Below are 17970 nucleotides of genomic sequence, written 5' to 3'. Positions count from 1 at the left end.
AAGGTTTCCTTCCCTACCCAATCAATGAAGCGGAGAAAAAAAGCAAAATTCCTCTCTCCAAATACGAGCGTTTCTTGTTCATCCTATGCAATCTCAAGAAAAAAAGTAGCCACGCAGTTGAAACCTGGCGTAGCAGCAGGTCCAGTCCACATGCAAATCTAATGCAGTATCTGACAGCAACATGGAAACAGCTGCCGAGTCCTAAAGCAGACGAACCGCTTACTATCAGACTAGTCCGCGATCACAGCTAACGCTGCCAGCGTGAAGTTAATGATGAGGATAAGGTATTTTATTTTCACATCTAGTATATTTTTTCACGTTTCTTTCTGCTTTGGTATTGAGACAGACTGACCCCCACTATTTGAGGTTGATGGAAACTGGTAGGGTGGTGCTCCACAGCAAAGGATGTTACCAACGTGCTCATAAGGGATCCCTGAAATGACATTTGAGAAGATCGGTTCTTTGCTATTCTCATGGCCCAACTGGATCGTGTGACTTTGGGTGAGCTCTTGAGCCTAAAATGTCCATGATGCTACCTAGACAAAACTCAAAATTTGGTAAGGCATTATTTAAAGACACAAGAGACAGGTTTAGGTGGAAAAAGAAGAAAATTCACATGGACAAAGTAGTTTACAACTCTTGAGCACACTTTTAAGAGATAATACTGTTGAGGAACCAGAATTTGAATCAAGAAGTTGCAGGCCCAGTCGCTGATTCTTATGAGTCCTGTTGGGTAAAGACATAGGCCAGAGACAGAAGCAAGAAACAGAACTGAGTGAAGGATCTCTCTTTTTGGCACTGAGCTGATGGAGTAGAAGATTGCCTGGATACTCTTCAAATGAGCATAGATTGATTCATGACCCAATACCAAACAGATTCAGGAAACTCAAAAGGAGTTTCTTATAGGAAATCTCTCAGGTGGCAGCCAGGAGTAGCGCTATCAACTCCAGATGTCCATTTAAGGGGCCCACAAATGACATCCAACGACCCTGCTGACAATTCAGTTTCTGCAAATAAATTCTCTTTGGAGTCACCAGTCAAGAATAAGAAAAAAAATGTATTCCTCAGCTCCTTACTAATCCAAATTCCCATTTCCAGGCTGGTCCTCCATACAAAACAGACTAGCGTGGGAACAAGCACAGCCCCAAATGGCAATACTGATGTTCCACTTGCAGGGGGAGAGAGATAAATTTTCTTCAGAAACAACCCGAGTGGGGTATTAACACGACAATAGTTCCCAAGAGGAGATTCTGTTTTCTTTGGTAACATCTATTGCACAGAATCTGGTAACTTAAGGTAGGTTTCCCAACATTTGTGGTTAGAGATGGGCTAAAAATCCAGGGCAACGCCAACATTTGTCACCCAAGCAGGTGACAATTCAAGTGGCCGGAAAATATTTCCAGTGTGAAAAGATTTTATATGTCCACACACACACACACACACAAATCCTTATCTACCGCATGTATGTAGTTCCTGCAGCACAGTTCAAGACAGATTTTACTATTTTATATCATAATACTGTATGAATGTCCTGTAGTAATGCAGTAACACCCGTCAACATCAAAGAAATGAGTGACAGCCCATGCTGTTCCCGGCAGTGCTTCAAACAACCGGGTATCCATCCTCTGCTTTTTTTCAGCTCCTTCATGCATGAATCCACACAGACAGAAATTCATCAGAAAACTGAGCTGTGCCCAAGGCAGTCAGGGGTAAGGCAATTACTTAATGATATGGCACTCAGAGAACAGCCTCCCTAACATCTCAGGAAATGAGTCCTTCCTGCTCATATCTGGGTGGAAACCATGCAACAATCCATTCCCAAAACTAGGAGAGCAAGAGAATAGTCCAGTTCAGACAAACCTGCATTTGCTTGACTGCGATCAGAACAAACCAGCTGTGCTGTGTGGTCAGAGAAAATGAACTTGTGTCTTACATCATGTCCTGAGTTTATACAATTTGAAAAGAGAGGAATTCAAAAGGATCTGGCTCAGAAATGAAACAGACACCTAGTTGTGCTTCCTACAGGAGATGCAAAGAAGCAAACTCCTTCACGAGTCAACAAAAGAGGCCTTCAAGAAGACATAATCACTGACCTAAAATTCAGCAGATACCCCGTTATGTCAAGGATTCGGAATAAGTTATAATTATTCTGAACAGGTCATAATTGAGACTATCAAGACTGAAATAAAATAAAACAAACATGAAGAAACAACTGAGAAAAATACAGGCAACGAAAGCTTAAGAGGATGATAGCAGGAAAAACACCGCCAGTCTCAAATAGTAGTTTCATCTCCAAAAGATAAATGTTTACACTAACGATTACTCAAAGACCAAATTGATCAAATCTGCCAATGCCAACATCCCGGTGTAACAAGCCAGCTACTTAAATACTTGGGAACTTCTGAAACAGCAAATGGCAAAGGCAACATTAAGAATGGAACCAGAAATCGTAAGCAAAGGTTACAGATATTCCAAAGTCTGTTATACCGGAGTCAAGGTTGAAGACTGCTGAGAGGCAGATGTCCACTGAAAGAGGGTAAGTGGTAGCCAGTGGGAGTGCTGGATTACAGACAAGAAGGCCAGCTCTCTGGGCAAAGGAGCTTTGGCATTACTAAAATATCCTTCAAAGTAGCAAGATGATGACACAAAACAATGCAGTACTACAGAGGATGACAATAACTATAAAACAGCTCATCAACTGAGCAATAAAAATAGGAGCATGTAGTGTGACAATCTTGCCACCGATAAAAGGGGGAGAAAAAACCCTCCAAACATATCCACAGGATGGCACTCCACCTCCAACCAGATGGTTTATGTTGGCCAAAAGGATGAGAACATGGTATAAAACCAAAAATGATGAAAGGCTGACTGACAATCTCCAGGCTGGAAACATCACCTAAACTACCAACCTGGACCCTGACGCTGAACAGAATGAGGTTACAACAACAAAATACCTTGAAACCACTGACAACTCCTCTTTTGTTCAAAAGATTCCTCATCTTCACTCAAAAAGATGAAGGTTCCTTCATGTGGCCCTCTCTTAGAAAAGTAAAACTGCAAGATTTAATCATTTTTTGAGAAAAAGAAAATTCTTCAGTGTCCCAGCATCTTCTGGTCTTCCACATGAGTACCCTGGGTAACTACAGCTTGGGGTCAACACTGGTCCCAGTGACATTAACAAGGAAGCTAATTCCTTGAAAGTGAGTTAAACTTATATCCAGGATCACCGAGTCTCAAAACCTCAAAAATTACTGGTACAGATGTCAGAAACAATTTGCACATTGCCATAGTTACCTGGATGGAGAGGCGAATGTGGCTTTTGAATACAAAAAAGTCAGGCAAACACCTAAGCACCAAGCACCTTGACATTAATGGCTTTGTGACCCATTTTCCAGCGAACAGAACTCAGAGCAAAAAGCTGATGGGTGGCCTTTGAATTCTAATCCTCCTGAGCATCACCCACACCGGTGTTCGCCTTCCCTACTTCGGAAAAGGGGTAGCTCTTACTTTTGATGACATTTTATCACGACATGTAATCTCGTGCTACGTAGTTAACCAGCATTTTCTACCATCAAGACAAGTAATAACTGTAACAGAAGTCAGTCCAAGGCAGAGCATCCCTGAGCAAATAACATTTGGGAGTAAAAGGAAGCCTAAAATGTCCTTAAAAAACTTTGCAGGAAAACACTGATAAAATGACTAGTCATCAAAACCAGATTCATGAGGGAGTTCTTAAAAAACCTTGAATATAAGGCAAGTAAAATATTAATTAAACCTCTCTCTTAGAAGTACCTTGCTGCTAAGAGGACTAGAATGTGGTTGATATGAAGCTAGTAAAAGAATACTCTGGGGGACTCTGAGAACTGCACACCAACCCAAAATTTGTAATTTAAGCATAATAAATTATTAAAAGAGGTGGCAAAATGCAAATCTTGTGGAAAAGTAAGCATGAAATAAAAAAATAAAATAAAATCACATTATACATTTACTGGACTTATCTGAGGGAGTTATGGTAATATGAATAAGGGAGATCTCATTTATTTTCTAAAGGCATTAAAAGAAGTCCCTCAAAACCCCTAAAGATATCAACCTGTCTTGGTAGTAAAAAGAAGATCCAAGTTATCAGTTAAAAGAAAAAAGAAAACAAACTCTCAGTGGGTTCCCCGAGGATCTGTACCATGACCTCTGGTGCCCAGCATTTTTATAAATATTTGGAAAAGGAGGGTAGAGAACAAGGTGACAAAACATGCTGATAAAAGCAAGGTAGTAAAAACACAGCAACTGTAAAAGACTGAAGAGGATTGCACTCTGTGACATGGCATAACAGACAAAATTAAAATGTTGATTAAAAACCTCAAAGTGATTTTGACGGGGAAAAATTGCAATCCTAACTGTACATACAGAAAACAGGCTGTGTGTCAGGGGAAAATCCTAACGCTGAAACAGGTACTACTCCTGAAGAAAGAAACTGGGAACGAACCAGAAAGTTTTAAGAAAACATCGGTTCAATATTCAGTCAAGAAGTAAGGCTAATGTTAGGAAATATTACAAAAGGAACGCAGAATGAAGTGGAAAATCAGTCCATCTACACGTTGATTGCTGAATAAACCTTCAGTCCCCAACGTGAGGAATGGGACAATAAAGCTAGAAGATAGTACGGAATAAAGCTGCTACAGAAGAGAGAAGATGGGATATGACAGTACTTTAACAAATCATATCGTCCTGAAAAGATCCTTCATTAAAAGACACAAGAATAATTTACTTTGTAATAAATAGAGAATATCACACGAAATAAGCAGGCATCAGGCTAAAAGGAGGCAGACAGTAAGAGGAACTACTTTACTTGATGCGAGAACTGTGTAACTCTGCCACAGATGCTTAGATGTGACACTTCGTCCAGATTCTAAAAGCAATTAGGCAAAGAAAAAAACAGCCAAGGCTTATTAACCAAAGCATACCACTTCCAAATTACAAATCATTAGCAGTGGAAATAATACATCAGGAGAATATCATTGCACGCTTCTGCTTATCATATACCCTTCCCTATGCAACTGCTGTTAGCCATTCTCAGGGCTCTGGTCTAAATGAATCACTCTCTTTTGATTTCATAATTGAGTAAATGCCATTCTCATTAAAAAAAACCCAACAAAACCCAACTTATTTTTCGTTTTATGTCAAGTAATTTTTGTGTATCAGTACTGAACTTACCCTATTGTAAAATAGCCTGTACGTAATCTCCCTTCACACGGCTTATAAAGAAAATGGTAAGAGATCTCCAGCTATGATTATGTTTTATGCAAAATACCAACATTAAATTATTTGTATATTCCTAGGAACATACTGTCTTAATAATTCAGACAATCCTACAAGTATATTTATTTATATAGCTTATAAATTATCACATAAACTATATTCAACAAAGGATTTCCATACATCATAATAATATTTCAATGTATTATAAAAATGAGGCATATTTTATCCCAATCATCGTTTTAAATTTTACCTTTATCTGGATCCAACTGTTCCTGGGAAAGAATACCACACAACACTGGGTTCTTCCACACTCCCTTCTCTTGTGTAAGTGTAGTTAAAATATGCAGTTCCCGGCTGCCATTTTCCATCAAGTTTTTATGAGCCACCTGAAAAATATATTTTACAAAACAAAGTTTTGTAAAAAAAAATAAAATTACGAATATGTGTTTTTATACACATTTATACCTTATGTTAAAAAAAACCCTTACCAGATAAAGTTAAATGTATAACAAAACAATCTTAACATTTAGCCTATATAGGTTTTACTTCTACCTCTGTAGCCTAAGGCTGAGAAACCAAAATGACTGAGTGCCCCAAACTCACCTTCAGATTTATTAACAGAGCTACTTCTTAAATTTCTGAAACTAAATTTTGAAATAGACCTCCCTTTTAAAAGTGGATGAGCAAATTCTCTGGACCACCTACTGGTCTCGCATCAGCTGCCTAAACGTTTATTCTTTTCAGACTCTTCAGCAGCTCCACTTTTATGCACTGGAGACACTGAAAATAAATATTTTTGTAAAGGTGAAAGATTTAAGCTGTAAAACCTCACCGCATGGTTCTATGCAAATATGATGAAGGCAGGCTGGATTCATAAAAATCAATTAAAATAGTTTTTACTGCAAAGATACTAGGATTGACTCTGGAAGCAGATGTGTGTTTGGGAGCAAAATAAACACCTGCAAAAACCTGTGGCTTAAGTAGCAATGCACAACTAACACCGGTACTTAAAAAAACCAAAAGGAACGGGCTCATCCCTGTCTCTTCACTTTTCTTTTACTTTTCCACCTGCTCTAAAGGCTGTGGAACCTCCTGGCACCAAACACACCTCTTCAGAATTGATTTACATCAGGCAGCTGCTAGTCAAAAATCACTCTAAAAAAATCACCCTTGCACCTTCCTATTATTTAGGCTGAGAATTCCGAGGGAACAGTATCTGGTCTTTTTCACTATTTTTCCTTCCTTCTCCCTAACCCCTATTTTTTTTTTTTTAGACTGTAGGGCAGGACCTCCCACTACATATTTCTGATAAACCCCGAGCAGCAGAACTTGTTTCAACACCCTCCTTTATAGCAGAGCTCTAATCTTTAACCTGCGAGTGCCCTGTGGGAAATCTAACAATCCAGCAGTATCAACAGATCTTTCACTCACAGTAAGTCTCAAATGTATAACCATAAATAGTGTAAGAATGACTTATATGATATTACTTCATTTCTAACAGTGTTAATAGACAAATACCTTTTAAAATATGAGCTTTCAAGTATCTGATAATTTTGGTTTTGTCCACAGCTGCTACATGAACTACGACAGACAAATGCTATGACTGACAGCAATTATTGCAGAGCACGTAGGATTTCCAGCTGAAGGGCTTGATCTTTATCAGCCAGCAGGAAACAAGTCTTCAGATATATACATACTTACATCCTTATTATCCCCAGGTTTCCAAACCATTTTTAAAAGCTATTACATCTTCATTTCATGAAGCAAACTCACCTGTACAAAAGCCTGGAATTCTTCCCACTTATTGTCAGGTAAATCAAGAGGCAGACACAGTAGAAGTTCAATACAGCTTCTGGAAGTCAAACGGGAATATTATTCGAGGAAATTTTGGCTTTTAAGATACATAATCAACAATTCTTTACTCTAGTATCCAATTAGTTACTTGTTAGAAACGCCAAAGTCCCAAAACAGTTTATTTTATTTGAACATATGAAGAAAAGAGGGTCATGGACACTCTTGCAGAAACTATAAAAGCAAACTGTCTAAAAGACATTGATTATAAAAAACAATTTGGATTTATCAGTGAAGTCAAGCTCTGCAACAGCCTGTGTAAACTGATGCACTTTCAGATTACGTGCAGATCAACAGCAGCAGAGTGTTTCAAGCCAGGGATGTTGGCTTGTTCCAGGTCAGGAGTCCTTCACACGACCGCCCCATCTCCAACAACCAAAGATATTCTCCCCCACATACAGCATTCGCCAGGAGAAAGGAAGGTGCTTCCCAATCCACTTAGATTTCTATAGATTGTGAACTGGATTGGGAAAGCATTTAGACACTGAAAAGTTAATCCCGGTTTTAGTAACTGAAAAACATACTCACAGTGCTAAACGTTCAAGCACAAAGGCTACATTTTCACACTCAGAGGTAAGATAAGGTCGTGCTTTAACGTAACTTCGGATCGCCACCGTATACACCTCTAACAGGGGCAGAGGGTCTTCCGACGTTTTCCACTTTTCTGCGTATTCCAGCAAAGTCTGTTTAGGAAGAGGAAAAAAACAATCCCAAAATTCATGAACAAATGCAAGTTTTTAGTTTCGTATTCCTCAACAGCAGACTATCCTTCTAAATCATCATTACACCTATCTCAATATGAATTACATGTTCTCAAAACATGCCTTTTTTCCTTAAAATTTGTTTCCTTAACTGCAACTTAAAACTCCACACATAATCATTCTCTGATCATATAAAAATGTTATGGCTGACATTCTCCTGCTACGGTATCACCATACGATTCATTTTACATTCCTATTTCCCAAATACAGAAGCCTGAAGATCTGGGAACGCACATACTTAACTTTTTTTTTTTTTTTCCCAGAAATTCATAATTAAGGATTGAAAACTCATTTTTTAGACATTCAGCTCTAGAGTTCAGGCTATAAAGCAAGTAAATTGAAAGTATAAGCCTTTATTTTAACTCGTCTGCTTTCAAGAACTGTTTCACATTTCCTCTCTCTTGCCACCTTGATGATACATGGTGTCTTCAGGATATTGCTTTTTACATGGTCCTGAAAGGAATATGAACTACACATTTTTCAAAGCAGGGCCACTAGAGTAAGTTGTTTGGAGTAATGTCCGATGGAACTGTGAGTATCCTGAAGGACAGAGACTCTGTGGGCAACCTGTTTCTGAGTCTGACTACCATTTATTGGGATGTTCCCCCACCAGTACCTAGATGCAGTCCCACGGATTCTCAATAAAGGGATTAATCTCCCTGAACCTGGTGGCCACACTCCTGCGAGCACAGCTGAAGGTGTCTCTGGCTCCCTGCCACAAGGGCACACCGATGGCTGTCATGGACAGTGGGACTGGTGTCCCCAGCGCTGCTCCCCAGCCTCTACTGGTGCATGGGGCAGGGACAGGCAGGGCTTTGTGCTCTCCTTAGCTGAACTTAGGGTCAAGCCCATGCCCCTGGGCCGTTAAGGTCCCTATGAATAGTCTCCCTGATGCCCCACCTGATTGCTCCCATCATTCGGCAATCACCTGCCAAGGTGCTGAGGACCACTCTGTCCCCTCATCCAGAAGTTACAGAGCATCTGCTCCAGCGTCAAGCCTTGACAGGATGCCACAAGCTACCTGGTGCCCTCTGGACTTTGTACTACTAAGCACAAGTCTTTGAGACCCACGGTTCAGCCACCTTGTTATAGTGCCTGGATAAGCGGACTACTTAATGGATTTATTTACAAGGATACTACGGGAGATGAAGTCCAAGGCCTTGCTGGTGTCAGGAAAAAAACATCTGCTGAACCAGCTATTTCACCGCAGAAGGAAATCAGATTTGTCAGTGTGAAAGGATTTTACATAGCTCATACTGTCAAGGCCATCTAGCAAAAGTCATGGTTCCCTTTATTATTAACATCACCGGTAATTAAAACAATTTTTGACAATATTGGTTTGATTCTGACAAGGTTTGTTCCAGTAAGAAAAAACAGAGCCCACTGGACAACAAAGCTCTTCTGCTACAGAATTCCCCACATACCTGAACAAAAACCAGAACAAAGTGTTTCTCAACTCATTTTAACATGCAAACACTACATTTTTGTTTAATTTTTAATATGCAAAGGTAACAAACTTAATGAATGTGCTATGTCCGGGATATAATGCAACTCAAACAGTAAGATCGGACTTCAAGTTGTCTCGCTTTATGTATTAGAAAGAAGAATTAGAAAGAAAACTGAACATTAATTCTTCAGGGAAGGCGAGTCAATTACAATAAAAGACAAGATAAAACAAAAGTAGGTTTAATCCTGCCTTCAACTCTAAGTTTAACGTGAGTCAAATTCAGCATTGCCCTGTTTATGTTAGATATCTGTGCTGAGTTAGCTAGCGGTACTATTAAGAATATACTTAAAAATTTCATATTTAGCAGTGTCCAAAATAAACCTTCTCAATAGAAAAAAAACCAAAGGTAACTACATTAAATTGAATCAGAAAACAGTTGAATGTGGTTATTCGCCGCCAGCATCTAGTGGTCCCTACTGGAACCTTGAACTGGACTGAAATATTATCTGTTTTCCTGTAATACCCAATGTGATGCTCTCCCAACAGCAGCAAAAAAGCACCGCAGATCACGGCGGAGAAATCAAGGAAGAGTGAAATACAGCAGCAGCATGAAAGAAGCAACAAAGGAGGACTGGATAAACAAGCCAAGAATGTTAGCAAATATCTATTTCGGTACCGTTTGGGAATTTTGATCAATGCACTGGAATAATCAGATCAGAAAAAAGGAGCTGACTTCTAAGAATGTTGAAAGAAACGCCGGTAAAAAGTCTCCTTCCGCCCAAATACAAAACCAGGTGTACTAGGATTTCGGTTACTGACTTGTCATAGGTGACACGTGTAAGGATCCTAGTGGTAAACCAGCAAAGGTGAAGAAAAAACAGCCTAAACAAACAAAAAAACCCCAAGTGGTAGGTAACTCACCAGACCAAGGAGTAACAGGTTGCATAAAATACCATTCAGTTTTATCCAGCTGATTGGTAGAGCTGGCTTGGCCTTCATAAATCTGCCACATAGCTTCTGCCAGTAAGATAAGTTTATATATAGGATGTTGATATATGAAGTCATGAATCCTGTTCAGTACTAGAAACACTAGGTTTACCTGTCAAAGACTTGATGTAGATCTCATTTTGAGTGGCCCATCTACCTTTACTAGGGTCCTCTTCATAAGACCACAGCAAGCAATGAGATTAATGCAAGCTTTGGCAAGTGACAGACACTTCAAAGTCAGCTCCCAAGCCAGGACAACGTATCCTCAAAGCCTCAAAGTTTAGCAGAAGAGGGAAGGAAGGACTGAGGAAGGAGAAGTAAGCGTGGAGGTGTAACTAAGCAATTGGTCATCTGAGAAGCATGGCTGAAAAATTACAAAGAGGATTCTCACCAGCTGTTGCAAAGACAGCAACACCTAGAATCTAAAGAAGAAACCAATGGCCTCAGTAGAGAGACACTGATTCATAAAGCAAGCCATGACAAGGGACCATGGAGACCTGCAACAATCAGATCAGAAGATCTCAAGTTTAGTGGAGCAGGAAAGAGAGCCCTTATAGGTAGTCAGCACGCTAAAAAATCTCCAGCAAGGCAGATACCTCCATCCAATTTGCACAAGGGAGGATACTGAAGACTGCAAAACTATTATGACGGAACCTAGCTGGAATTCTTCTGGATAATTAGGAACTTTAAAGAAATACTATGTAGTCATTAATACCAGAAAACTGGATTGGTAAAGAACTACAAAAGCACTTGCAGAACTTTTGAAAGCCCAACCAACACTGCTCCAATCCAGGTCCAGATTATTAAGGACAAATTGAAGCAAATCAAATTTAATTTGGAGAATATGAGGTTTTGTAGTGGTTAACCAAAACCAAAATAAAAGTAGATATAATCAACACATTGGGAAATTCTCAGAATCCACCACCTGACAAAAAATACTTGGTATGTTGGTGAACACTTACTACCAATACTGTCCTTTAACAGCAGGGTGTACAGATGCAATCACACTATAAAAAGCAAGCTGAGAAGTTTGCACTGTAACATAGTGGCACTAATTTCAACATTAAATAGCGCTATTTTTATCTCATATATATAGATCAGCCATTTCCAAGCCATTACATGAACTATATTAAGCATTTGCGCCCACCACACCCTGCAGAAGTATTCCTCAGGATGACAGATATCCTTGTCTGGATGTTCCCAGACGATACAGCACTGCCACTGTACAAAGAAAATCAAATTCATTCTGCTTTCCTTAATGAATCATTGTTGTGCTCCGCTTACAACCATAAAAAGAAAGAATTTTACCCCCAGCCCTGGGCCTCATTAAGTTATTTATCTCCCTAGTCAGGACATGCTTGTTAATCAAGCCAAGTACTGTATTCAGAGTACAGCGGCAAAGTTTTGTTCCTCTGTGAGACTGAAACAGCATTTTATTTCAGCAGCAGCTTATACAGTCAAGAATGCTCCAAAAAATGGAATCATCTCAATTTTTACAATAAAAATCAACAAGCATTATAACTGTGATTTAAACTGTGGAAAATATTTAGCCACGGGTAATATTTGGACAATATGTTTTATCCTTTTCAATCGTTACCAGAAGCCTTACGTGAATGCTGCAGTAGCAACGCACCTGCCAGAGGATGCTTTTCTACTTTCAGAACTTATCCTGAGCAACCTTCTTCACTAAAACTGGCCCTACAATACCAAAGCTGTGTTAAAATATGTTTCATGCTAAAAGAAGGCATTATTTACTATTAACCAGAGTTTCACATGTACAGCCCACATCTACATGTTTCTTCAGGCTTAAGATCAGATTCTCACCTCCGTAGGTACCTGGATAAGGGCAAGCTTGCTTAAATACATCAGAATGTGCCTGGGACGGCCATTTCCATTCCCTGCTCAGCCCAAGGGTCTAAGAGGCAGAGAAAGGGTCAGGCAGTGGTCCCACAGGTAAGCTGCACCTCTCAAGCCACGCCAGTAACCAGCAAACCCTCTATCGCAGTGACTTTCCTCAAGCACATCCAAACAGGAGAAGAGTCCAAGCCACAAGCTTGATAGAATCCATTTATCTGGAGATGAGCCTTTAGGAGCTGCCACAGCAGCAGAGTTGATGATGATCACCATCAACTACACGATGACCGAGCTTCACGCGAATAGCCAAGTTCAGGGGTGACAGCTTCTTCTTTGAACAGCACTAATACAAGCAGTGATTTTCATGATAACCTTGCAGGACGTGTGCAGTGCTTCTGTTCCTAATTTTATCTCCTATATGCTAATACTTGTAAAATATGCAACTCAGATCCACTTTGCTTAATGCACTTTTTGAAACGACCAACTGGAATTTCCTCTAAAACAGTATGAAAATTAAGAACTGGCCACAGCTGTTTCATACACGTTCAATTCATGATTTATTAATTGAATATGACTAGTAATTCAAACTACCAAGAATTTAACCAGTCATAAAGTTAAAATTCTCCTCTTTTCTTTCTTAAGAGTCTTCTGAGTTAATTTTCTAATTCACTTCACTATTCTTTGGCCACCTCAGTATGTTACTAACCAGCTCAGCTGAAGACAAGTCACAGTTGCTTGTTCCCTTGCAGACGCTGCACCTTCTCCTGAGCAACTCTGGCATCTCCATGATTTCCTTCTATATTTGAACGTCTAAAGTTTGTCTAAGACTTGGGAGTACGCTAGACTGCTATGGGAAAAATCTCAAATGATTATTCTTGCCAAAAAGTTAGTTCAAAAACACTAACTAGCAAATATATTCCCTTTTCCAAAAAGTGCATGAAAAGATGTTTCTTGTCAAAATCCTATGTAACTTTTCAGACACTGAGAAAAGCAGACAAATGTCTTAATTCAGCTTGTAATGACAGAGAGACACGCCTCAGAAATCAGTAAATGGCCAGTCACTATCCTGAAAGACAGGGATATTTTTTATTTTAAGGGAGAAATCACCTTACTGTGGCGATATTATTATATAAGACAAAGAGAGTGAGATATGCAAATTGATAGGATTTAAATAGATGTTCTCTGGAAACAGCTGTCTTCTAGATTAGATCTTGTTATAAACTTAGATCCATTGCCAGACATTGCTTTTTAAAAAAAACCCACACAACAAAAGTAAAATGGAATAGAATTCATAGTATCATGAACTGTTTCCTCCACACCAGTACTGCTCAAGTGCTAGTTATTATTCCTCAACACAGGAAGGACATGGACCTGTTGGAACGGGTCCAGCGGAGGGCCACGAAGATGATCAGAGGGATGGAGCACCTCCCCTATGAAGACAGGCTGAGAGAGCTGGGGTTGTTCAGCCTGGAGAAGAGAAGGCTCCGGGGAGACCTCATAGCAGCCTTCCAATATCTGAAGGGAGCCTACAGGAGAGCCGGAGAGGGACTCTTTGTCAGGAGATGTAGTGACAGGACGAGGGGTGATGGTTTTAAATTGGAAGAGGGGAGATTTAGATTAGATATGAGGAAGAAATCCTTTACTGTGAGGCTGGTGAAGCACTGGAACAGGTTGCCCAGAGAAGCTGTGGATGGCCCATCCCTGGAGGGGTTCAAGGCCAGGCTGGATGGGGCTTTGAGCAACCTGGTGTGGTGGGAGGTGTCCCTGCCCATGGCAGGGGGGCTGGAACTGGATGATCTTTAAGGTCCCTTCCAACTCTAACCATTCTATGATTCTATGATTATCTGTGTAGTTTTCTTTCTCCGTGCAAATTGGGGAAGTACGAGGCTGTACGTATTTACTTCCTTCAGGTCATGAAATACATTGCCTGTGGTCAGCTAATGAACAGTGTGAAAAGAGAGCCATAACGTTAATACTCTGACCTTTAAAAGCTCTATGTTACTACCTGCTTGATGATTTGCATTTCGATTCACCAAAGCAGTATGGAAACTGCTTTCCATAATAAAGGAGGGGCTTTATTTATTTTTGGTTTGCTCATTGTGAGTGTAAAATTCATGGTTCTGAAAGATGTCAAAGTTACAACATGACTACCCTGTGTACTTTCAATGTTGAACTCAGTGTGGCACACTCGCTCATCTGAGGTATTACAGAAGAAAATTGAGGAAGAACTACCTTTCAAATACACACAGCTGTATATGCTCTAGTGGAGGTGTCCCTGCCCATGGCAGGGGGGTTGGAACTGGATGATCTTTAAGGTCCCTTCCAACTCTAACCATTCTATGATTCTATCATTCTATGATTTTAAGAATGTAATGCACAATAATCATCTCAGATACCTCCTGCTTGTCAATGTCCACGCTACTAAAGCATGCCATGATGAGCCAGGTGAACGTGGCAAAGCCAGACACTGCAGCCTGTAAGGTACAGCCACCAGGTACAGAAGCTTCAAAATCTCATGAACATACAGGTTTATACAGTTGCTTTGAGATATCCGAGATGAACACACTTCTTCAAAAAATGAGTAATTGGTGCTTTTTTATACTCATAGATTCACTAGTGAAATATCTACAGAAGATACATATAAACAAAAAGTATTTCACAGATCAGTGGGTTAGACTATTTCAAACTGTGATATGAAAATAAAGCTATTATACATAAACCATTTCCTCAGATCAGGGACAGAACAACATGGTGAGAAATAAATCATCTTTATCAAAGGAGCCCAAACACTTTGAATGTCCACTGTACAAGACGCTGCTTTTCAGGAATAAAGATAACAGGATGAAACTTCCTCTATTATTTTTAAACGTTCTCTATTCTTTTTAGGATAGGGAAGAAGGAATTTCTCAGCTTGAATGCAGAGGTGATGAGCCCTTAAACACCAACAGAGTACGGGTACTGGAGAGTAATCAAGTGCTACAAATAGCAGGACAGCTTAGTTCACGGCAAAGCCCTTGAATCCCAAGAGATGAAACACGAGGAACGTGATGACCTGATCTGTATCCTTGATCAAAGACTTAGGTATACAGTCACGATGTTGATGTCTTCTGACTTAACAACAGAAGAATGAAAAGATGTATTTTTTCTGGGAAACACAGCTAATAATGCTGATTCTTGGGCTGGAGCTAGACATTCATTTCATTCAAAGTTCATTTTTGAGGGCTGTGTTTTTCAGAGTAAAACTCTGTGAGCCTGAAGCATAATCTCACTGGCTGCTGCACCCATTAAAGAACTGAGCATTTGATGAAAATAGCATTGTTCAAATTCCTGGAAAGCTGATAAGAGTCTACTTTTAAGATGCAATTTATGATAGTTTACAAACTAAGCCGGAGTTCTGGCCTCAACTCTTCTGTGCAACTCCAGCCTTGTGCCAGTATCATTACAGAATCAAATGAAAATTCAGTCCATGGAACTGAAATGGTAAAATAAAAACAAACCTGTAAGTAAGAGAACAGATCCCTCCTTTCAAAGTTGAGCATTAGTCCTGGTTTGCAACACCGAAATCATCCCCGCCCCAAGAACCCACTGCAAATTAGAAAATGATAGCAGGCACAGCTGCTGAGCAAAGAAGACGCACTGGGCAGTCATGTCCTCAAAGCCCCACAGCATCTAAAAAGGAGTTGGTTCAAGAAGCATCTCCAGCCCATCAGAACTTGATTAAGTTAACGCAGCAACATTGTCTGTGATGCCCCTCTTCTGTACGACGAGGAAAATGGACTGATTGGTTGAGAATAGACTTATGTTTTCTTTTTAATGAAGTAACTGGGATACTAAAAACATATTAGATATCCCAGTTTAGACACCTCTGGAGTCAAAAGGCTTTGGTACCAATGCATCAGTACCAGAAGATCTCTTTGTGAAGAGTCACAGCAAAGTTACATTCTAAAGGGACACCCAAACAACTTTTACAGGTGTAGAAATACCATCATTCTCAGCCCCAATGATCTACAGCTCCTAGAGCTCAAGACCACCTCCTTTTTTGTGATTTGATTTCTCTCCTCCTTGTTGTTCAGAGTCTTACCAGAAGATGGAGAACGAGCCTCTCATCACATAAAAACCAGGAGTCTTTTGATAAGTGCTGCAACTTTTTTTTTTTTTTTTTTTTTTTTTTAAAGTTGTTAGGTTAAGGTCCCCGTGAAAGGCACTTTAATTGGAGGAGGCCAGAGGCAGCTAAGGAGTAGCTGGGATGCAACCAGCATTTATTCCACATCGTATGAGGACAGACTACCCAACTAAGATGTCAACCGAATAGAATAGTCAAGTGAAAACGTGAATAGTTCTTTAACTAGTTCTGCATGGTAAAAAAACCCACTAATACAATGTCTAATTTAAACCAAGTCTACCTCAGATTTCCCATGAGACTTCAATATTCAAGGCTTTAGAAACAAATACTACGACAGATGATTTTTAAAGCATTTAAAAGAGTAAGCTAAATGTTTATACACAGTATGTACCCCATCATACCTCCTGCCCATTTTAAAAAGCACGGGGGGGTGGGGTGGGTGGGGGGTGGTGGTGGTAAGGAAAGTATCTATTCATTTCTCTGTGGTATGACACCCCTATGATCAAGACATTTTGCCCTATCACCGTTATCATAATCCATCTTTATTTCCCTTTCACCTTTGCCTCTAACAAAGACCTTCAAACATAAATGACCTGTTTCCATTTTGGTTTTTTTTCAGTTGGGATGCTCTACAGGCAAACTGGTTTTTAGACTAGTACAAAACCGACATAGAAAAGCATCGATATTTCAAATCTGTCCACTACAAACAGCACCGTCTGAAATACCGCTGCCCTCACAGATATGCCAAAGAACCAGGTCTTATCATCAGAAGTCCACAAAATCAGTGTCTATTTATTTAGGACTGTGCCCTGAGAGGTCATTTTACAACAACTCAACACAGCATTGTGCTTCTAATTAATTTCCAAAGCAGTTTAATTAGGCAAATTAAAACTGCTACTAGTTAACTGATTCAGTTAGTACTGTTACCTTGATTTTGTAGCTAGAAAAGTGCTGTTTATTAACTCTTACATGTCTGTTACTATAATACAACAGAATCCAGAATCCAACAGCAAAACTTCAGCAGGTACAGAATATGAGATTGCATTTACAAAGCTAAGGATGACATAATAAATACGATTATCTTTTCTAGTGCACAAGTACTATTTAAATTAATCAAAGAACACCAATCCCAATTTTTAATCGATTTTAATTTTCAAAACCTTTCAAAATTTGAAGTTGTTGATGTGCTGGTTTTACTTTGAATACGCCTTCTGAATTGTTTCACAATGAAGTTGTTAAGCAAAGTACAGCTCTAGGAAGCCAAGATGCCTTTGGCTGCAGAGTCAGCTGATGTTGCTTTAATTCTAATAGAGATATTGACTTGTGCCCAGAAGGGATGATTGAAGCCAGACTCTTAATTCCATCGCTTACTACAAGATCGTATTTAAGCAATTGTTTTCATTCTCGATTTCTGCAGGCATGGTGCAGAGCTATCCAATTTTTTTTTCCCCCCATTACTACTTCTCCACTGATAGGCTGCAGTTCCAATCTTCTACCCTGTTTTTTTCTTTTTCCTTCAAACAGAAAACTCCAGCTGTTTTTACAGTTTACACCCCCATCCTACCATCAACGGCTTCTCTATCCTGCAGTCGAAAGCAAAGGAAAGTCAAGTCAAGATTAGTAGTGAGTAATGAATCAGTGAGTCCAAGAAATACTCAAAGTCAGGACAGACTCATTCAGAGATGAAATTCAAA

General features: G+C 39.6%; 1 protein-coding gene across 1 annotated transcript in view; it reads right to left on the bottom strand.

Moving 5' to 3' along the window:
• Positions 1-17970, bottom strand: part of ZNF292 (zinc finger protein 292) — a 51146-nt gene that overhangs the window by 18127 nt on the left and 15049 nt on the right. Inside the window, exons 2-4 of the mRNA XM_074151100.1 lie at positions 7633-7787; positions 7027-7105; positions 5504-5639 (exon numbers count right to left, since the gene is read on the bottom strand). Coding sequence (XP_074007201.1) covers positions 5504-5639; positions 7027-7105; positions 7633-7787 — 370 coding nt within the window. The remainder of the gene's footprint in view (positions 1-5503; positions 5640-7026; positions 7106-7632; positions 7788-17970) is intronic.

The sequence above is a fragment of the Numenius arquata genome, chromosome 7 (assembly GCF_964106895.1).
Source record: "Numenius arquata chromosome 7, bNumArq3.hap1.1, whole genome shotgun sequence".
In the NCBI taxonomy this organism is placed as follows: Eukaryota; Metazoa; Chordata; class Aves; order Charadriiformes; family Scolopacidae; genus Numenius; species Numenius arquata.
The sequence above is the reverse complement of the archived record's forward strand: the minus strand, read 5'-3'. Positions and strand labels throughout refer to the sequence as shown.